Source organism: Eulemur rufifrons, chromosome 3, assembly GCF_041146395.1.
Source record: "Eulemur rufifrons isolate Redbay chromosome 3, OSU_ERuf_1, whole genome shotgun sequence".
Taxonomy (NCBI): Eukaryota; Metazoa; Chordata; class Mammalia; order Primates; family Lemuridae; genus Eulemur; species Eulemur rufifrons.
The window spans coordinates 28,959,164-28,981,925 of record NC_090985.1 but is presented as its reverse complement, the minus strand read 5'-3'; the positions used below and the strand labels follow the sequence as shown (position 1 = coordinate 28,981,925).

Genomic DNA, 22,762 nt, shown 5'->3' with positions numbered 1-22,762 from the left:
TGAATCTAACACCCAGAGGCCAGGACTCAGGGATCTACACACTGGAGATCCCAGGACACCTCCTGCTGAGCAGGAACCCCCCCCCCCCGCCCCCATCCCAGCCTTACTTCCTCCCCTCCTCCACCTCCTTCACCCACCCAGGACCCCCTCCTTGTTCTCTGCTCCAGGAAATGGCCTTGTGTCCTCCTGTGTGTGGAGATGAACCATGTTCACATGGACATACCAAGAGGACAGGGACATACTATTTATGGCTGGATCCTTATACCCAGCCCAGAACCTGGCACATGGGAGATGCGAAATAACTGAGACACGACCATGTGAATAAATGTGCTCTCCTCTCCTGTTCCTTCATGCCTGAAACACAGTTATGGATGTCTCTTCTTCCTGCAACAGGATCATCTGGGATTGTCTCTTCTGACTTCCCATTGCAGGAGTGGGGATGGCTATTATGTGACAGAGTGTGGTGGTGAGGGGCACAGATTCTGCAGCCAGGCCACCAGCTGCAGGTCCTGCCAGACACGTGCCAGCTTGTCAGCTTCAGGTAAGTTACGTAGCACCTCTGCTCATAGCAGGTCTTCCAGCAGTCACATGTACCTCGTAAGATCGCTGGGAGGCTTGCCTGGGTTAACATCTGCAGGTGGCGAGAATGCCACCTGACTTTGCAAGCCTGACATGCTGGTGTTATTGCTACTTCCCTCCCGCCCTTCTCCCTCCCTGAGCACCTGCCATGCAGTGGGCACACGCTGGACTTGGAGATATGACAATAAATCAATGCAACAGAACTAAAAGGATTTCAGTTCCTTAATAGCAGCACTACACGTGCCTGCTCCTGTCAGGGCCTTGGCACATGTTGTTCCACAGGTCTGGGGACTCACTCCATCTTTCAACTCACAGCTCATGGGACCCCTCCTTCAGGAAGACTTCCGTCATCCATTTCCTCCCTCTGAGCTACCTGAGGTACGTTTATCTGTCCCCTTTCAATGCCCTCTGTGGCAAACAAAATCACGGAACTTTGCTTACTTCACTGAAATCATCTTGTCTGTGAGCTTGTCTATTCCCTCTCCTGGAACTTGAGCTCCATGAGGTCCACAGCAGACCTCCCAAAATTATTTATTGATTGGATAAATGATTGAAGGCACAGAATAAATGAATGATCATAGCAGAGATGATTTTATAGGTGATGAGCTCTCCTACACTAGAGGTAATCAAGTGGAAGCTGAAGGACCATCTGTAGAGGGAGTCCATGTGTCAAATAAGGGCTGGACCAGAGCCTTCCAGGTACTCCTCAACCCTGCTATTCCACATTCAAGCTGCCAGCAGGGCACTTTTCTCACGCTAGATTGCAAAAGTACCGAATGCAGACTGCTTCTTGGGGCTCTTCTCTATAAGGCTATAACAAAGTCCAGCTACTCACTTTCCAGCTGCTTCCCGAGCTCTTCTTGAATAAGCCGCCGCAGGGTTTCCATGGATGGAGACTCTCCCTGGGAAGGAGGGAAGTTGGAGTTACTTATCTTCCCAGTAATTCCTGCCACCAAAGACCCCTGAGGCCTCAGGAAACCAGGAGTCCGTGGGCAGCATATACACGGGGAAGCACACCTCCCTAGCCCAGTCCTTTCCACCTCTCTAATCCCTTCCCCCTCTCTCTGTTATGCAGGCTGCATCATTCTATGTAGCAAACTAGATTCTGGGTTCTCTGAGCCACTGCTGCCCTTCCACCCACACCCTTCCAGCTCCTCTACTGATTCCCCTCCTGCACACACCACTGTGCCCATGAACTTTACCCACATACTCTTCCCAGCACTGGACCTGGGAGTTCTAGCGCCTGATCTCTCTCTCTGCCAAAGTCCTGTCCACCTTCTGGACACAGCTTATAGGAAGCCTCCTACATGAAATCACGTTTGATCTCTCCTGCCTGGCCAGCTGGCCACTCAGTTTCCCAGGGTCTGGTTTTCCCTGCTTAGGTCCACTGTGGGTCCACAAGTGTCTGCCCAAGTCCAGGTGCTGGGTACACAGAAGCTGGTGAGTTCGTCAACCAGAGAAGCAGAGGTGCTGTCTCCACGCTCACTCAGAGGCATGCGATTCCTCGAAGCAGCTCGGGGAGCTGTCCTCAGGCCCTGTCGGGCTCATCCCCTTCTAGTCTGACTCTTTCAGGGCAGTGATCACGCCTCCAGGCCAGTGCTTCTTGCTGTGCTCATCTCTGTAGCTCCAGCAGCCAGCACAGGCCTGGCATGAGGCGGGTTGCACTTCCTTATTTCCCTTCTTTCCTGACCTAGAAAGTTTTATGACAATCCCAGGATTCTATCACTGCCTGCAGTAGCAGGACTAGCAGAACTTGGCAAGGTTCTAGGAGGGCTTAGGGCACCAACTGAATCCTCCAGCACCACCCCCTGCCCCTGGGCTTGGCTGAGAAATAGGCTCTGGTGGCTCAGCCTCTCTCAGGGGGGCTGAAGCTCAGCTGCCCACAGCAACCAAAGAGTGACCGACTGCAGAGCATCAGAGCTGGCAGGGACGCAGCGGTCACCCAAACCCGTGCTCTGAGGAATAGGAAGGTCCCCAGAGGACCATGTGGGCTGCTGCAGGGGAGGGGATGGCACAGGGACGGGCAGCCTCTTATAGCTCTGCTTTTACGTTTGTGTAGCCGGTGTGTGCCTATGCCCAAGGCTGTGCAAGATGAGTCCTGACGCTAGAATGAAATATGTTACAAGAAAGGAAAAGTCACCACTCTAAACAAGCCTGTCTTCTTACATTTGGGAAAAGAGAGATGCGGAGAGAGAAACGAATATTCCAGGCAAGCAGGGAGAAGAGTAGCAAAGCCAGGCACTAAATGGATGATGGACTATCCCATGGCAAAGCCCAGAACACTGAGAGCTGGGTGGCGTCGCAAGGGTCCTGAGGCAGGGGGGTTTACAGCACCAGGAATGAAGTCCTAGGGATTCTTTACCTCCCAGACAGAGGGTGAACAGAAGAGGGACTCCTATTGTCAGCATTTCTTAAGCTATGCATGTGGTTTCCCTTCATCATCATAACAAACCAAAAGACTTTCTTATCTCTCTTTGCAGATGAGGAAGGGGGGCTCCCAGAGGAGAAGTAACCTTCCCAGGTCACATAGCCAGGCACTAGAAGACTGCAATCTGTGACCTGGTTCCTCTGAAGTCCACATACCTCCCTGGCTTTCCCCCAGGCCCAGAGGGGCCCGAGTCCGAAGCCATGTCAGCACCCTTACCCTCAGTCCTGGAAATCCTGGCTGGCCCGGAGGCCCCGGGGGCCCAGCTGGTCCGTTCTCCCCAGGTGGTCCTTGGGGGCCCATCAGGCCTGTGTGGCCTTTGTGGCCTGGGATTCCAGGGTCCCCTGGCTGGCCCTTTCCACCTGGAGGTCCTTTGTCACCTTTGATGCCAGGATCTCCCTAAGGAAGAAGCAGCACATCAGCGTGTGTTTCAGGGCTCGAAGGTGCACCCTGTGCAGACAGGGCCAGTGCAGCTCAGGAGGGACTCCCCAATCTGCCTCCTGGGCCACTGGAAGGGAGACCTCAGTCCTGGCCAATCCATGCATGACTTTGGGTGAGAGGGGTCCCAGAATCTGTCACATCCACTGTCCTGATTGTGCAGATGAAGACATGAGAAAGCCACCTGCCCATAGTCACACAGGGAGTCACAGAGAACAGGATGAAGACTTTGGTTTCCAAAGTGCTCCACCCCAAGAGTGAAGCTCCTCTGCCTGCCTGGACAAGGCCGGCCCTGGTCACTGAGAGTGAGGGTGAAGCCATTGGCTTCTTCCTGGCCTGGTTTTACTCTCAGCTAGCTGGAGGGACTGCGGCACTCTCTCAACAGGGGGGGCTCTCTGGCAGGTTGACTCCCACTCCCTTCTCTTAGCTATAGTGAGTCAACAGAGGATATCCAACAGCCCCACTGCCTGGGGCCCTCCTCTCCCCACAGCCCACCCAGTTTGAAGTGCTGGACCAATGATTTTGGAACCATGCAAGCCCAGGACAGTCTACTCCTCTGCCCTTGTGTGCTACTGTATGTTTCACCAACAAGTCCCAGTTGTTGGTGGGTCTGAAAGTATGGTGGCCACATTAATGGCCTCAGAGTGTACTGGGACTCCACTGTGTTGCTGGGATGTAGCAGACAGAGGGAGAAACAGGTATCAAGATGGTAACTGTAAATGTGGCATGGCCACGGGCATGACCCAGAGCTACAGAAAAGGAAGACTGTGCAGTCATTAAACCATGTCCAACAGCCCAGCATGTGCTTAAACAAAACATGCAAGGAGTGAAACAATGGATGAAGTATGCTATGCTCAGGGTGGGGACAGGGTTAAATGAAAGGTACATGTGCTTTTGTAACGTCCCCCACATGGCTCTGCAAGCAAACCCTCCTCTGGAAAGATAAAAAGTAAACGGACAGTGATGGACCTTGGGCAGAGGCTGGGCTGGGTGAGATGGAAGGGCCGGCGATTTTCACTGCATTCACTTTTCCTTTGTTTGCAATTTTCATTGTTCGACTATGTGCCTGTATTGCTTTTGACATTTCAACAATAACCAAAAGCTAAATTATTAAAAAAAAAATAATTTAGCCAGATCCAAGGGAGTCACTTCAATTTTCCAGTGTGATTCATTTCACGGGGCATTGTAATCTTGGCCGGGCGTCTATACACGTCCTGGTTCCTCACAAAGCTGGATGCCAAGGCCCCGTCACACGTGGCGCAGCATTTCCTATTCATTAAAGGTCTCGCAATCACTTTGCGGTGGGAGGACTTGTCCCGTATTTCAAATGTTCCCAGGAGTACAAAGGAAAGGGTAGTCTAATGGCTCCCTGGCAATGCGCCACGTAGCCACTTAAGAGGGGAAAGGCAAGCTCTCCACTTATTGATTAGGTATTACAGATGAGATTCCTATTTGTGGTCTGAATTCCTTGGCTCTCAACCAACACTCAAGCCCACATCCTGCAGCAACAGTTCCCATGACACCTGACACTCTGGGGGACCGTCGACGCCTTCTCAGCCACGGCCATGCCCCCAGCTCCGTCACCCAGGAACCAACAGCCACAAGACGGAGGAATGGGAGTCACAGGAAGGGGAGAGGCAAAGGGACCCAGAGAGGGTAGAACCCCTGAGACTCTCTGCTCCCATTTTTCTCTCTCCTCCGGCTGCAGGAGAAGCCAGCCGGCTCCCCATCCATCCAACTTGCCAAGAAAGCCGAGACAAATTCTTTGCAGGACCACGGAAAACAAGCGGGGGTGGGGTGGGGGCTGCAGGGACGTCCGTGTTGTGCAACAGTGTGACAGCGTGAAGCTGACCAAACGCAGGTTGTGGGCAAACAAGACGTTTAGAGGGAGTAGCAGTCACGAGCGTGAGGACGTTCCCCCCACACTCACGGCAAAAAAAAAAAAAAAGACTTTCTCCCTGTTGTTTTGTGGAGACATGAAATGTAAAGAAACGCTTTCCGAGTGTAGCGCCAAGGAGATTCATTATGGAAAAATCTGTTCCCTTGTCACCCCCAGCGACAAATCTGGCTCCTGGCAAACTGGCACTTTGGGAGTGAGCACGTCACAGCGGGTGTTCACACATGGACAAGGGAATCTGTCACGTGCGACGCTTGCCTTTGAATTTGCAATTGTGATGATTTTACTCCTTAAAATAATAATCAAAAGAAAAATAACAACATCAACTACCAACAGTATTGGGGGGAAAGAAGCTCCCGTCGTGGGGCACAGTGACAGCCCCCATAGGAGACGGTGCTCCGGGCTCCAGGCGGAGCCACCGAGACTTGCCCTGGACAAACGCCAGCCTCGCAGGCCCCTGGCCCATGGAGAAGTCCCACTCGGCATGTTTGAGGTGCCCCTGACCCCCCCCACTTACCTGTTCTCCTTTGGATCCAGGCTCTCCGGGCTTCCCAGGGGCCCCCTGCAATGAGATCCAAAGGGAGGTGGTCTTTGCCCTTCTGAGTATACTCCACAACCCCGCGTCCCCTGGACAAGCAATCCTCAATAGATAAGACTCCCTGAGGGCTCTTTTCTGATTTGTCTGGACACCGTGGGGGCTGAGGGTGGTCTACTTCCTCTCCTCTCCTTTCCTCTGGCCACTGCCCACCGTGACCGACAGCCTATAGCCGGGCCCCTCCAGGTTCCTCCTCTGCCCTCTCAGTGTACTCCCTCTCCCTCGAACGTGCTCAGGAGACCCCGCATGAATTGGTGTCTGTGATGATCTCTCACCACCAGCTGCCCCAGCTGGCTCTAACCCAGTCAAACCAAATGACTGTAGGTCCCCAAGGCAGGGAACACACAGTTCCGCCATCCCATGGCCTCTGCTGTCTCATTCACCTCTGAACTTCACTCTTCCCACTGTGCCACCATCCTTGTGCCTGGAGTCAGCTCCCCTCTTTTCTGTCTAGATAACTAATGCCCACCCAGCCTTCAGGTGTGCCCTTCAGGAAGCCCTCCCTGACTACCCAGCACTCAGAGGAGTGGCTCTCTTCTGTGTTCCCATAGTCTCCACCCCCTCCTGGAGGGCAGTCACATCAGGGAACTAGGGACATAGCTTCATAGTCCCCACTGCTGAGACCATCCCCTCCAAGCCCCAGCTTCTGTCATTCTCTCCACCTGGAATGCCTCTTCCCTCCTTCTCTGCCCACAGCCCCTCTGCCACCTCCTCAGCCAAAGCTCTGGCGAATCCCCCTGGCTAGCATCCATCCCCACATACCAGTACTTTCCCGCCAGCTGACACCTAACTCTCTCTCTCCAGATAGGACGTCCAGGGTGTGCCTGCTTTCCCCGTAGACAACGAGCATTTGGGAAGCAGGGTGTTCATTCACCTCTGGACCTCACTCTTCCCACTGCGCTCCCACCCCAAACCCTGCCCTGCACTGGTAGGTAAGCAAGAAAGAGGAACTACAGGGCTGGATGTTGGGGGAGCCAGGGCAGCCCAGTGGCTCTTGTCCCATCTCCTGGTTGACGGAGCCTGTGCTGGTCAAGAGAGCATGTGTGAGCTCCTCTGAGGCTGGTCCAATCTGTCACTTCAGCCCCAGAGTCCTTCACTGGCCCCCATTCATCCTGGTGCCAGGCCCAGCCCTGAGACCTGTGCAGAGGGAGGAACAAGACAGGAAGTTCCGGCCTGGCTAACAGGTGTATATGGGCATGACAGATTCTAACATAAGACAGATCTATTTGATTTTTGTGATATACAAACTAAATGATGCTTCAGTAGCCCTAGGAGGAACAGCACGATTCTACATGATGGGAAGCACAAAGCCTTGAAGGTTGGATACAATTTAACAGGGAGAGGAGGTGGGGAAGATGCAGGTGGGTGGAAGAGAGAAGACCAAGCTGGGAGAGGGGAAGGTGGGGACACATGTGCCTGGGAGGCAGGAGGCAGGAGCTCCATCCCAAGGCAGAGCAGGCTCAGATCAGGGGCCCCTGGGGCCGCTGAGCCTGGACTTTATTCTGAAAGGCAAGGGAGCCAGAGACAAGGAGGGTAGGCAGCAGCCCAATTGCAAGCACGTGAGGCGATGCGGCCCTCAGAGGTGGGAGCTGGAGGTGTTTCCCCTCCCCACATCCAGGAAGCAAAGGAAGCAGTGACTGGTCCACGGTGAGTGGCATGCCCAGCGCGTGGCAGAGGAGCAATCGCTTCCCAGCTATGGAGCCATCAGACCCAGCTTCGAGGAGGTCACTCCCCTCCCCTCAGTTAAGAAAGTGACCCAAAGGCACAGAGCAAAAATGGGTCTTCCTCATTCCAGATGGACAGCTCAGCTGTGAAAAGGCTATGCTGATCTCCACAGGACTGCTTTCCCCGCACCCAACCATCCTCCTGTTCATCTCTCATCAAATATTTTGGTACCTTTTCTATGCCGATCTCCTGAGCTATGGCAGAACAGACAGGTGCCAAGACAGAGAGTAGCAGGGGATCAGCTTTGTTTTGGGGGTCAAGGAAAGTTGGCAAAGGCAACATTGCAGCAGAGACCTCAGGATGAGTAGCAATAGGCATGGGAGGGTGGAGGGGAAGGTGGCATGGGCGTTCTGAAGAGGGCAGTAGGTGTGTGGCCGGAGCTGCCCAATCCCCTGAGAGTGCGATGGGAGGGCAGTGCTGCCGTCTGCACACAGGGTCACAGCCAGCTTATGTCCCGCAGCCCCTGGCTGCTGGGAGAGGACCGTGGAGGGGCAAGGCTAGACGGAGGGGTCCTGTTAAAAGGTCACTGCCATAGTCCGGTGAAAGGGGATGACAGATTGGATTAGGGTCCCAGGGGTAGAGCTAAAGAGAACTGGGCAGAACTTAGAGGCATTCTGAAGTCAGAACCAACAGGACTTGATGATGGCTCGGATGCTGAGGGCTAAAGTGAAACAGACATATCAAGGTGGGCTACATAATTTGTGGGGCTCTGTGCCAAATTCAAACCTGGGCCACTTGTTCACAAAGCGTGAAGGGTTTCAGAACAGTGAGAGCACAGCACTGAAGCACAGGGAGGGCCCTCTGAGCTCAGGGCCAGAGACTGCACAGGCCACCTGCCTGCAGGACAGGGGCACCAAGGGGAGAACAGGGTGTGGTACTTGCCTCCTTTCCAGGGACGCCCTTCTCTCCTGGTTCTCCCTGGGAAGCAGAACAGAGCATCAGTTGACCCTGCAGCATCAGCCCAATGCAAGTGACACTACTGTCTTCAAAGCAGACATTTTCACTCAAGTCATGTCTCAGCAAAGACAGCGATCGATGGTCCACCTGACCAAGGACATCCCAGACAAGGTCCTCTGGGCAGCCGGTGCGAGGGAAGCAGGGTGGGAAGGGGAGCCCCTGGTCCTGGGCTGCCTGTCCATGGGACGGGCGTGAGTGCACCAGGCGGCCTCTGGGCTGTCAACTCTCCAAATGTCCAGGCGTGGCCAGGAGTCTTCTCTGAGAATCAGGCTCAGAGTGTGTGAGACGAGACACCAATGAGACACGGGGCTCCCCGACTCCTGGGCTCTGAGACCTCGGACAACCTCCGTACAACTTCCTCAAGCTCTCCGTGCCTCAATTTTTTCATGTGTGAAAGGAGAACAGTAGCTGCACCCGCCCCAGAGGGTCGCCATGAGGTTTACATGTGTTAGCACTCGTAACACACTCAGAGCAGCGGCAGGCTCAGAGGAAGGCCGGACACATGACCCACTCTCACCGGGACTGAGGAATAAGTGCTGCAAGGCGTCCAGAGGGCTGGGTTCCTGGGTGCTCAGTGGCAGCAGATATTTAACAGGGGGATGGAGAGGGAGGCTTTCGCCTTCAACAGTGGAGCCACTGAGTGACTAGGCCCAAGTGAAGATCGGTGGACAGAACCACATGGGGCTTAGGCGGCGTGGTAGGAAAGGGTCAAAGAGGGGCTTGGGCATCCCGAGGGGTGAGAATTCGGCTGCGGGGTTGGACAGGAACACAGGTGAGCTCTCTCTTCCTGCATGTGACACACAACAGCCCTTGTTCATCAGTCAGCAATCCATGGTGTGGGCTGGAGCATACAGACTGCACCGGCGGCCCAGTTTGAAATGTTTGAATCCTTCCCCAACCCCTGCCCACAAACCTGGCAGAGATCACCTTACACCTTACAGCTTCTCTCTGCATCCAGCTGCCAAGTCAGGAGACCAGACTAGGGCCAGCAAAGCACAAACTGACCGTCTGCCCTTGAATAAATCACCTAAGTGTCCTGACACTACAGCCCAAACTTGCTCATCTTTAAAATGGTTTCTAAGTTCTAGGATCACGATTGCCACCACTATCCCACCGCAGACACCACTGCAATTGTTTGTATTTCTTGAGCATCTGCAGTGGGCTGGGAACCATTGTCAACCCCTTCACAGGGATTATCTCATTTAATCCTCGGAAGCAGATGCTGTTATCCCCATTCTAATAAGGAGGCAGCTGCGGCACACAGAGGTTAGGAGACTCTCCTACGAGCTCACCACTGGGGGGTGACGCGCTGAGAGTCCCTCGCGGGCATGACCTCTGAGCACTACACTGTCTCCTAAATCACGGTGCAACTCTGACCCCACACCAGGTCATCACCGCCTGAGCAAATGCACCTGCAGACACAGGAGGTGGCAGGCGAGGTACTAAATGTGAATGTCACACCCAGAGGCAAGTGTCTTGGGTCCCCACTGGGGTTCTCTGCTTACCGGAGGCCCACGAGGACCCAGGAAGCCAGGAAGTCCTGGGCTGCCATTTTCTCCTTTGCTTCCTTTCTGGCCCTGCAGAGGGAATGGAGGGAATTAATTCTTTAAGGTCATGTGTCGGCTCAGGCAGATTCAGAAGCTTTTTGATCACTCTGTATCCTGAAGGCCTGAGACATCTACAAGATGGAAGAAGAGAGGTGGGAGTCTGAGGCAGAAGGATCACTTGAGACCAGGAGTTTGAGACCAGCCTGAGCACCCCAGCCAGACCCCTTCTGAAGGAGGAGGAGGAGGAGGAAGAGAAGAACAGAATTCTGTCCTGCAATGGAGGGAATGGGTCAGGAAGAGACATGGGGTCCTGTGACTCCTGATAGGGTTGTCACAGGGCAGTGGAGGGAGATGAGAAATGTCCCTGTAAACAGTCGATGGTCTTGCCATTCATTCGAAGCAACAAAATCAAAATGGGACAGATATTTAACAAAACAGACAGATGTGTGTGTGGCCCCTGCAAGGAGTCCTCTAGTGAGATGGCACACTTCTTTCCACAAGGCTGCCACGGCTCACGGTTTGGTAGAATCACTCCTTGGGAAAGGTCTGTAGGATTCTGAGAAGCCTTTGCAGGTAGGTCGGCTCCTCTGGGGCCAATTGTGCACTGGGGCAGTGGAGGTAGGGGAAACCTCACCGCCCAATCCCACCCCATCTGCTCTGTCCACCAGCAGCGACAAGCTCATCCCCAAGGGAGGTCACTAGGTTTGCTCGAGAGGTTCCTTTTGCACAGCTATCCCTGGTTCGACAGGAGGATGGTCTCCACTAGGGTGACCAAATGTCCAGTGTGCCCGGGCCTGGCGGGCTCCCGGGATGCAGGGTTTTCCACCTGGGAAGGCTCCCAGCAAACCTGGATAAGATGGTCCCCATGGTGCCAGGGAACACCCAACCAGGACTGGTCGGCCCTCTGCCCAGTGAAACTGTGGCTTGACTCACCACACCTTGCAGGTGGCCTTCTAAATAGGGTTGCCAGTTTTAGCAAATAAAAATACAAGCAGGTTGTGCTGGGAGGAGATTTGGGTCCAGACTTTATCTTATTCAACCCTAGGACCCAGCAAAGAACCATCTTCCCCAGCATGTCTCCCCATCTGCTAGGCCTGAACCCCAAATCCTGCATGTGCTATCTCATGACCAGGACCCTGCGGGCTCATCCTGGGCCTTGTCTCCATTACCTCCCGCTGATCCTTCCCACTCTCCCTGCAGCCTGTGCACCCCACGGTGCATGCTCACCCTGCCATCTGAGATGGTGAGCGTCGCTCAGCCTGACCCTGTCCTCTCATCCTCCTAAAGCACCAAACACCTTCCTACGACCTTCTACACAGTTTGTTTTTTAGTGTTTAATAGTTTTAGATGCCTATGGTTGTAGTCAACAGAGAGCCACGTACATGATCACATGTATTTAAACTTTGAAAGAGGTTTCCTTCCAATCTTCTTGCCTTCAGCCCATTTCTACCATTCAGACCCGTATTCCCCACCAATGCTTCCCGGATAGAGACTGAACAACGTGTGACATGAGCCACAAGCTCCCGCAGAGCCTGCCCCGATGCCGTCACACAGTAGCTGGAAGGTACTCACGGGGTTCCCTGGGGGGCCAGGGTCACCTGGAGATCCCGGCGAGCCGTTCTTACCCTAGTGGAAAAAACAGGAATCAACATTCTGCCAGGAGGCAACAGAGCAGGACAGTGGGACAGAGAGACTGATGGATGCGGAGGGCTTGATTTCACACAGCATCGTTACTCCAGCCAGGGTGGCTCGCAGTACACTGCCCCATTCCTCACAGGGTGTTTTGCAGCTTGTAAAAGGAGCTCATAATATTTAGCTCATAATATGGTTGTGGAATTAAATGAGTCCCTGGGCACGAAAGAGCCTAGCTCAGGGATTGGTGCCCACAGCCTGGGCACAGTAAATAATCGTGACACATTCATCCACTCACCCATTCATCCTTCAACCCGGGTGCTGTGTTATGAACAGAGAAGGCATCTAACACAACCTGGCTTACAAATAACTGCCCACATTGCCGCAGTGCTGTTCTCAGCTTAGGAAGCATGTCCAGGTGCTCACAGCATTTTACTCGCTGACTGGGGCACCATTATGCCTCATTTATGAGATGTGGATACTGAGGCACAGAGAAGAAAAATGGCTTGTGGGGAAGGTCCACTCACTCCAGATTCTAGGACTGACTCTCGCAATTCCAACAGTCTCTAACTTGATGGATATTTTGTGCACATTCGTAGTTTTTGCAAATACATTTAACCAATAAGATCCCAGTAGAGTGAAAATCAGAAAGCTCAAGATGCTTGTAGCTACCCCCTTCAGCATCAAATTCCTATTCAGCCTAAAAGCCACAGCCTAACTTCCCCAGGCTGTGCTGGCCACTTCCTCTGCCCACCAGGTGTCCCCGCCCAGGTGCACTCCTGCTGGACGCCGTGTCTTCACCTGGCTCCCTGTTCTGCTGTGAGTTACCCAAAGGCAGAGTCTGTGCCTTGTTGCTCTTTCTACCCCAGTATCTAGACCGGCTCCAGAGACACAGGAGGCTCTTTGCTGTTATAAATAATGCACTAAGAACATCACAGAGAACCACGCTCCACTGATCCTTCAACCAAAAGGTGCCAATGCCTTATAATCTGTGAAGCATAATATATCATGTATTCACAAATGTGTCGGCTCCACGGAAACATGTTCCAGTAAAAAGGCGATGATGCTGACCGGATGCTGCTTACATACGAGACACTCTTCAAAGGGCTTCACGTGCATTAACTCACTGCTCACATCAGATACAAACATCTTCACCATTTTACAGATGGGGAAACTGAGGCACTGAAATGCTAAACAACCTGCCTGCGAGGGAAGTGAAGGGAGCTGAGGTCTGAACTTGGGCAGCACAGACCCCTTCCCTAGTCCTCTGCCCTCCTTAAGGACACACCTGTGGTCAGTGATCGTAAATACCCATGTGTGATCATGGGTAATTCACAGGCCTCATGGCACCAGATCCTCCTGGGAATCATATAATGTAGATGTCTTTATCCCTGTATCACAGATGAGGAAACCAAGGCACAGAGAAAGTGCGGGACCCGCCTGGGATAGCTGGGCTAGTAAGGGCTGAGATGGGAGCGAGAGCCTGTATTTGTGGACTGCTTACCCCGCCCAGCCCTTCCGTGATGCCACAGGACACTCTCCCTGTGCCTTCCTCCACCCACCAACCCATCTGAGTCCCTCTAAAAATATGTGCTTTGGCTCATCCCTATGGAAGTGATAGCTCTCTTCTTTCTTCCTCTAATGCTCCCTTTGTGGGAAGGTAAGGGCCAAGGCACAGAGAGAAGCCCAGGGCACCGGCACAGGCCGGGAGACTGCTGGAGTCCAAATCCTGGCTCTGCCACTTAACTTCTGTGGGATCTTGGGCAAGTTACTAGACTTCTCTGTGCCTCCATTCTCGTCTATAAATGGGGAGAGTGGTAGCACCTGCCTCACAGGGTTTGGGGAGAATTCAACGAATGAATCATGTAAATGCTCCATGCAGTCCCCATCAGTGACCTCTGCCAAGGTTTGTTGGAGGCTGGTGGCTGTGGGGTGGTCACTGTATGGGCTAGTCTTAGCCCTGTGTAACTGCTGGTTTTAAAGAAAGCAGAACGAAAGCTTTCAGGCCGTTCACTCATTCACAGTCACCACAGCTATGAATGGAGGCACCCTGTAAATATTCAGCATCCAGTTCAAGGTTGTGTGAACTTGCTGGGCTGGCTAGGAACCTTCTCCTCACCCAGGAAAACACATAAGTTCCAGCTGACAGTGAGGTTGTCAGAGAAATAACTGGAAACTGCTCTAATGTGTTAAAAAATATTTGGCAAACTTTAACACTTATTGTTGGTGACAAATTTCTTGCAATGCACCTCAGCATTGATGGATGCAAACTAGAGCCACAAGGCTGCCTTCAGAGACCTTGGGCTTTCAGCTCTACCTCCACGTGGCATGCGAAGCCCTCCACGGCTCACCTGGGCTAGCTGCACAACTCCACTTCACACACCTGTCCCGGAGCACTCACTGTTCCCCAAATGTCACTTCCCTTTCCCTCTTCTGCCTTTGAAGGTGTTTGCATGCCTGGAGGATGTGAGCCATGCTCTGTGTCCAGAGACCCTTGGAGAGAGGCAGAGATACAGCCCCCTCCTTTCTCCAGGGACAGAGGTGGCATGGAGCACATTCCAGGAGCCAGGCACTATTCCGTCCTTTAGGTGGATTAACTTGCTGTATTCTTATAGCTCCCTGTCTCCACTTGACTGATGAGAAAACTGAGGCCCGGCAGCAGTGGAGAAACAAACCTAGTCCACAAGATGAACAAGGGAGAGGCAGAAACCAAGCCCAGATGGCTTCGCTGCAGAGCGGGATGCAGAAGCTCAGCGAGAGAGCAAGAGGGACCCCAGCTGCCTTTTTAGACCTTTTCCCCCCAATTCTCCATATGAAATTTTAATACCACAGCTCAGCTCTGCATCTGCTTAGGTACTGTATGCACACCTATGTGGGGGACATAAAGAATAAAAGCTTTTGACACCCCAAGAACCAGCATTTGACCCGTGGGGGTGATATCATCCCATTGAGGATCCATGTCCCAGGGTCATTTGAGTCACTGTGGCCCCATCAGGGGAGAACGCAGCTTCCCCTGGTGAGTTCAGAGAAGGTGTGACACCCAAATGCACAGCATCTGCCACACACTCCCCCTCTAGGATCTGGAAGACAAAGCATATGGCACGCCCATGGCAGGGGGGGAGCACAGGATCTGGCGTCAGGAAGTCTCAGTTTTAAACCCATCTAAAGCTGTGTGGCGTGGAGCTGTGTAACCTCCACTTAGGAGGCCAACAGAGCTACCTGGTAGGTTTATTCATGCATTTGTTTATTCCATTATGCATTTGAAACATACCCATACAAGTTATATAAAATAAGCAAGTTACAAAAGGTAAAATGCTGTGTAAAAAATATGTATTCTGTATGCTTGTAGATATATTGAAAATATTTCAAAAGATACTTAAAATGCTTTTAACAGTGGCTCCCTCTGGAGTGTGGGGTTGGAGTGGGGCTGAAGGGGGGATTTTCTCCTTAGCCTGGGTCCCGTGAATGATGATAAGTGTAGACACATGCATTACAGTGGCCTCTCTGAGGTGGGCCCTGGCTTTAAATGGGATAATGTAGGCTCTCTCTTCGCACAGCACTAGGCACCTAAACATGTTTTCTACCTCTTCTCTCATACTCTCTCAGGCTGCTCTTAGCTGAGAGAAGGATTTGCCTCAGTGCAAAAACAGGCAGGTATAATATTCAACATATTTATCAACCATATGGATTGAACCATTATGGGTTGAATTGTGCAGCCCCAAAGTTTGCTGAAGTCCTAAAACCCAGTAGTTCTGAACGTGACTTTACTTGGAAATCAGGTCATTGCAAGTGTAATTAGTTAAAGCCGGGTCATACTGGAATAGAGTGGGCCCCTCATCCAGTAAGGACTGGTATCCTTACAAAACGGGGGAACTCGGAGACAGGCGTGCAGGCAGGGAGAACGCCACATGAAGATGAAGGCCAAGATTGGGTGATGCTTCCACAAGCCAAGGAATGCCAAGTCTGGCCAGCAATGCCCTGGAGCCGGGGGCGTGGCATGGAGCAGGTTCTGTGTCACAGCCTCAGAAGGAAGCAGCTCTGCTGACGCTGATCTCACCTTGATCTTCTGGCCTCCAAAACCACGAGACAACACATTTCTGTTGTTTAAGTCACCTTTTTAATTTCTGTATTGTGGGTGGGTAGTCCCAGAAAAGAAGCTGGGGTGTGTGGGGGAGGGGGCTTAGGGCAGTGGCTATATACCAATTGCTAAGACATATCGCCATTTTTTAACAGCACCTATAGCTGCACCAGAGTGAACCAACCAAATATTACTGCGGTGACAGGCCCCGTGAAAACATGGAGCCCCTTAGTCTCAAAGCAAAACTCACCGGTGGGCCCCTCAGTCCTTGGGGGCCCTGTGGCCCTGTGGGTCCAGTATCACCCTGGAATAAACAGAGAGAGGTCATGTTATGACAGTGTTGCTGCATAAAGAAATATGGGCCAAACTTCACCAAATTATCTAAGAGAACCAACAACCTGTGTCCAAAATGTGTCATCATTAATCATCAGTTATCCCAAATATGGACAAACTCACTTCTGGTGGCGAGTAAAGGCATGAAAGCCCCATCCATGCATCCATTTATTTATTAACTAAATAGTCAGAGAAGCTTTCTTGAAGTTCGTTTCCTGATAGCTTGAACCATCAATGCTGGAGTCACCACAGTAAGAAAAACACCAGCCAGGTACACAGCACATTACAGTTTGCAAGGTAGTGGTGATACACCACACCACCTCACATGGTCTTCCAAACAGCCTCATGACCTGTGCATATTCCTCCCTCTGCGATGGATGAAAAAGCAGAAACTTGGACAAGCTCCTACATAAAGCAGGCTGTAAAACACTCCAGAAAATGGATTTGTAAAATGAAGGAGTCCGACAGCTGAGATGGAGGGAGCAAGCGTTGCCATCCTCTGGCATGCTGGGCTCCTGCGCTCAGCCACATTCCTGCCCGGGTGGCGCCTTGCGTAGCTTTTCTGTAAGTTGAAGTGAGGGGGTGCACTAAACTAGGATTTTCAAACTGCCCTTCAGTGTCTGAGAGGACCCTTTTGGGGCAGGGCCGGGGTGGGCTCTGTCTTTAGCTGTATGCCTGGGGCTCCACATGCTAGACTGGTGCCACAAAACGGATTCTACTGCTAAGAAAACACACGTGAGCTAGATCAGATTTCTCCTAAGGATCCTTCCAGCTCCATCGCTCCAGATCAGCCAAAGAGCCAACTTGCTCTTGTGCACCAAGGGCCACTGGGGAAGCGTCCAGTCCATCAGCGTTTACAGGCAGGTGTTGAGGGAGTCACAGGGCGAGCATGAGGACACTTTGGACCTCAGGACCTTGTGCCCACGCTTCTGACAAGCACTTGTTCCCAAGGGGCCAGGCAGTACCCCACATGTCAGGCCACCCTACAGGATAAACATGCAGTGGCTGATCCCCAGGAGGAATTTAGAGCTGGCAAACCCAGGACTCCAGGCTGGCTCTGCCTGCCTCTGACTCTCTGTGCAGCCTCCAGTGAGTCCCTTAACCTCTCTGGATCTCAGATTTTCCATTTGTAAACTGAGATGGAAACTGTCCTTGTTCTGTGCAGATCCTAAAACCAAATAAAAGCGAGCGCCACTGAGCAGTGTAAACTGGATGCATGGTTGCTCTGAGCACTAAAGAGTTCACAAGGAAAGAGAAGTGACCCAGGAGAAACTCTGAAACGCCTCTCTAGCCCACTTACGGTCAGACCCAACAGGCCTGTCATTGGTACCAGCAGGCAAACCAATCACGGTTGATCCAGGAAAGCCTCTGCATCAATTGCAAGGCACAGGCGCCAACCTGCTAGGCTGGAAGCCACAGTCTCGTGCAGACCGACTGACTCTGTGACGTCTGTGTGTGCCTCTAGGCAGGGCTGCCACCAGCCACTGTGGCACAGTTTCTGGGTGTCACTTCCCTGATACCTCCACCCCCTTGGGCCAGCCAGTCCCCACAGGACCCACACTTACATCTTTTCCTGGTGACCCTTCCCGGCCAGGGGGCCCTGTGGCACCAGGCTCTCCCTAGGAACAAAAAGGTCTGAGGTTAGGGAAGAAGATGCTCCGGCTACTGGCTGCCTCAGCCACAGCAGCATCTGAGGACCTGGGAGAGCTGGAGAGACCCAGAGGACCATCAGCCTCTCCACACAGAGCTCTGGCCCCGAGCTGGGGGCTGCGGGGTATCTGAGGCCAGCTGCGAGTGCCTGGGGCCACACTCTGCCTCTCTGAGCAGCGCAGATGGGAAAGAATATTGACTGAAGAAGGTTCTGGCACACCCGCTTGAAATTCTGCCTCCTTACTGCTGACCATTTCCACACCTGCTTTCTCCTCATTATCTAGAACATGTAAGGGGACTAACCCACTGACCTCTGGGTCACTTCCACTTTGGGCATTCAGAAGAGAGGAGTTAAAGGACAAAAAAAAAGGCTCTGAGGTCTTTCCATCCGGGGTAAAGCTAATGCTTTCTATATATAAGCTCTGGGACCTTGGGAACATCACCCCTGTCCTCTGGGTCTCGGTTTCCTCCTCTGCAAAATCAGCCTCGCAACAGCACCAGCCTCACAGGGCTCAAGGTCAATGTGATGGCACAGATGATGGAGACCACACCTGAGTCCAGACTGCTCTGGCCACACTGGCTGGCTGCACAGCAAGGTCTGGCCCCCGGAAGAGCCACCCAGAGGAAAGAGACCAAGAGAGGGGGTGACACTGCCGTAGTGCTGCTGTGCTGGTGTGCCCACTGTCCTCTCTCAGGGAAGGTGCTGCACTGGCCTGTCCCTCTTCCAGGACACCTCTGCCTAGAAAGCGTTCCCTCCGTTTCACCTGGGATCACCTCCACAGTGAGGTGCTCACTTACCCGGGGACCAGGTGCGCCAGCATCACCTGTGTGTCCCTTGAAGCCCTGGGGAAAGAGAATGAGGTTATTCCACCAAAGAGCATGCTGATGAGGTAGGAAAGGCACAGGGGCACTTCCACCTGGCTGCATCCTCCCTGGCTCACGCTGGCTCGCCCCACCCCCCACATTTGCTACCAGTTGCAGAGCACTGAGCCCTACCCTGTGCCAGGCACAGTGCCAGCTGCTTGGTGACTGGACACCGAGAGCTCTTCCCCTGGCTCCCTCTGCGCTGTGGACGAGGCTGCCAGGGCTTGTCCTGTAAATGCCTCAGGGTGTTGGGCATTGCTCCAGGTGTCTTCCTCCTGATCTCCCCACCTTGGACTGCCCCCGCCTGCCTGGCTGCTGAGTCAGAAGGGTCCCTTGTAGACAACACTGCCTCCACCCAGAGTGGGTCCCAGGGCCCCTTCCTTGCTCCCTCGGCCACACCTAGGCCTGCCTCTCACAAAGGACCACTATTATAATCCCCAGAAGAGGTAGTGTTCCTCATTCTCAGGTTTCTTCTGGGGCAATCACTTGAAAAAGAAGGGAATTTAGGAGCAAAGAAAATTGATTTTTATGTTTTTATGTTTTATTTCCTCTTTATTGAATTCTAGCCAAATTATTGATTTTTTTTAAAGAAAAATAACATTAAAGAAACAGAACTAGCATTTTGATCTGCTACGTCTTGCAAAGTAATTTTAGGATTTTCGTTACAAATCATATTTTTTCCAAAAACAATTTAAGGAATTGTGTAAATAATTTTAAAATTATGAAGAGATAAAACATTAAGCAAAAAAAAATAATCCAATAGCTCTAAAATACATCGATTTCATTTTTATGGAAAAAAATAGTGTCTGTGTAGATCTATATGTATGATAGCTAGATATAGATTGAAATATATAGATGTTGGAATTCATATACATAAAAAAGGACTAGAAAAATACACTAGAATGTTAAAGAAATTTACCTCTGTGTTGTAGAATTAGAAGTAACTTTATTTTCTTCTTTATACAATTTTTTCTTATTCTTTTTCTTATTATTATCATCATCATTACTGTTGTTATGCAGCGAGAATGGATTATTTTTATAACTGGAAAAAAACTTCAGCTATGGAAAATTTTTGGAACTAAAATTAAGACTCATTTTTAGGTTCTATTCTCCAGAGAAAACCCACTGAAATTATAATAAATGGAATAAGAACAAAGAAAGTTTAGAACAACAAGGTAATGAGGTTTGAAATTTTGAAAATGAGTTTTACAGCTATGGTATACAAAAAAGATGAATTGATTATACAGAAATACCACTGTCTCGGGGAGAGGGACTTCTGGGACCCGGGGTCAGGCAGTCTCAGCTGGCTCTGCCCACAGTGGCGCAGCCATGAGCTGTGTGGCCAGGAGCTTGACGCTATGGTTGACAACATATGCTCAGCACTTACAGGTGGGCCTCGGGCACCCTCTGGTCCTGGTAGACCCGGCTCTCCTGCTTTGCCCTGAGAATAAGCAAAAACAGAAGAGTTTGAGGACAACATGGTAAGGATTTTCCTGCTCTTGGCTGCCAGTGCTTCATATTGTCCTATTTCTACAAGCCCGTCTCTGTCCACCTTGCCAGCCCTTTCCCCTGAAATTTTGGTCCATTTTAGTCCACACGACTCTCCACCATGTGGCACTGGTTACATATGTTTCATCTCCCCTTGTCAGTGTCAGAAGCACTCCGGTCTGGGTGAGAAATCATATGCCCATCTTGCTTCTGTATGACTTTATAGCTACTCACAGAAACACTTCAAGGCAGCTGTTAACTCTTGCACTTGATATGTGGCGACATTGAGGATCAAAGAAGTCACATGTCTGGAAAGTTATTAAATAGCAAAGCCAGACTGCATTCCAGCTGAGTGCCACACCCCAGAGAGAGTGGGACGCTGCTTTCAGGACAGCAGCTGCACCTGTGACATACACAATCTTATTCTCTCCACTCCTCTCACATGCACAGAAGTTAAGGGACATTCTTGCTGTTTACAGTTCTTCACTGCCTGCAGTTCAGCATTGCCCGGCACAGGAGGAAGCCAGGAATAAAAGCCAATGAGAGCCTTGGGGGCTCAAGTCACATAAAGGGGTCAGGGGCGGGCAGGGGTGGGGTGGGGGGAGCAGAGGAGATCGGGGGAAGGGCAAGTTTGGCTGACGGCCAGTGGGGGAAGCTTGCTGGGCCTGCAGGACATGCCCACCCCCCAAATGTTTGGTCCATCTTGTTTTTACAGGTTATGAACCTTGAGGATCACCTGGGCCCACTAGGGGGACAGTAGAAGGAAAGGAACATCCTTAGATTTAGAGAAAAAATTACAGAGAGAAGAGTGGGGCACAAAGCTTTGATTTCCAGGTTTCTTTGGTTTTTATCCTTCTATCCCAGCTCTTCTAACTCGAGCGGTGTGATGTTAGGGTGTCACTTCCTTTCTCTGCATCTCTTACATAGTTGTAAATCTGGGACAATTCTCCCTCATAGGTCTTTGCAACTGAGGGTGGAGGGTGCACAGTCCTGGCCTGGCTTCTGCCCCATCGTCAACTGTGACAGCCAGCAGAAAAATGGGACAGCCAGCAGCTGCTGCAGGTTTTCGGTGTGACAGGCACAACTTGAGTGCTTTACACTATGATATCAATGAAGCCTGACTGCAATGCAATGGGCGATGTGCCCTCATTATTCTTCAGAAGAAACACTGAGGCACAGAGAGGTTAAGTTATCTGCTCAAAATCACACAGCTGGAGTTCTAATCTTCTAATCCAGGCATTTTGGCTCCAGAGTCTCTGAAATTCATCTACACTGTAATTAATGCTCAAATCTCTCTTAATAAAACTTAAGCAACAGACAACTCAACACTGTCTATTCATCTATTTGTGCATCTATCCATCCATTCATTCATCTAGGTCTCCATCTAGGTACTGTTTATCTGTCTACCTGCCTGTCTGTCCATTTGTGTTCCTCACATACAGGAATTGAAGGGACAAGTGAAAGTGAAGAGGGACCCCCTACCACCTGTAGCAGATGTTGCCATTTCCCAACCAAGTCCTCTGGGCTCAACCAGGAGGGCGCCTGACCTTTGTTGAACAACTTCTGCACAGGTGACCTGAAGGGTGTGCACAGAAGGAGGATGTTCCCTGACTTTAGCAGGTGCTTGATTTTGAAGTATGGAAGGCCCAAGTGTGTGGGAGTTAATGTCCCCAGGAGCAATCAGAGGGTCCCAGTGAGGTCGGGCCCCAGCTGCTCCTGGAGTCACCACTTGCCAGCCTGTTTTTCATGAGTCCCTTCTTTTCCAGCTCCATTCCCTCACTCCCTCAGTGCTTCACGGGATCACCTCCCAAATGTTCTACCTGCATCCAAACCCTTGCTCTGAGATCTTACGGATACCAGATTCTACCATTCCTGTGCCAATTTCCTTGGAGTGATTAAACATCAGGATGGCTGTGCACTGAAACATGAGAATGAGCCAACTGGGTAACTCTGGAATGGGCACCCAAGGCCAGTCCTGCCTTGTCCAATGGAACCAGCCCCATCTCCTCCTTCACTGCCCATTGCTTTGACCATTGCTTACCCAGAACAGGCCTGATCCTAAGTCAGCAGATGCCCAGTTCCTAGCCTCATGGGCATTCGATAAGCAGAGCAACTGAAGACCAGTGTCCTCAGTTATCCTGCACTACAGATGACAGCCTCTCAGGGTAACACACCCGTTGCAGTAAGGCAGATGCCCTGCTCTGCAGCAGTTAACTCTGGGGCCAGCCTCTGGGGCTGTGAGTCCTCGATGCTTCATTTACCAGCTCTATGACCTTGGCCAAGCTGTCAGCCTCTCTGTGCCTTAGTGTCCTCCTCTGGGGGCAATTGTGGTGCCCACTCCCCATAAGGTTTTTCTGGGACAACGTTGGAAAATGCAATGAAGTGTTCAGTGTCCCTGGCCCTAGGTGCACACACAGCAGCTGTCAGCCACTGTGTGGTATCTGCGCCTCTCTCCCCACTTGCCGCATTGTCACCCAGGCTGGCTGCCATCTGCCCACCCCAGGCAGCTCTGCTAGACGTCGGCCTGCAGCGACTCAGCGGGAACTTTTCACTT

General features: G+C 51.8%; 1 protein-coding gene across 1 annotated transcript in view; it reads right to left on the bottom strand.

Moving 5' to 3' along the window:
* The window catches only part of COL22A1 (collagen type XXII alpha 1 chain), a 236,758-nt gene that overhangs the window by 5,687 nt on the left and 208,309 nt on the right, over positions 1–22,762 (bottom strand). Inside the window, exons 54-63 of the mRNA XM_069465956.1 lie at positions 20,108–20,161; positions 18,655–18,699; positions 17,772–17,825; positions 16,124–16,177; positions 11,736–11,789; positions 10,122–10,193; positions 8,542–8,577; positions 5,857–5,901; positions 3,224–3,403; positions 1,415–1,481 (exon numbers count right to left, since the gene is read on the bottom strand). Coding sequence (XP_069322057.1) covers positions 1,415–1,481; positions 3,224–3,403; positions 5,857–5,901; positions 8,542–8,577; positions 10,122–10,193; positions 11,736–11,789; positions 16,124–16,177; positions 17,772–17,825; positions 18,655–18,699; positions 20,108–20,161 — 661 coding nt within the window. The remainder of the gene's footprint in view (positions 1–1,414; positions 1,482–3,223; positions 3,404–5,856; positions 5,902–8,541; positions 8,578–10,121; positions 10,194–11,735; positions 11,790–16,123; positions 16,178–17,771; positions 17,826–18,654; positions 18,700–20,107; positions 20,162–22,762) is intronic.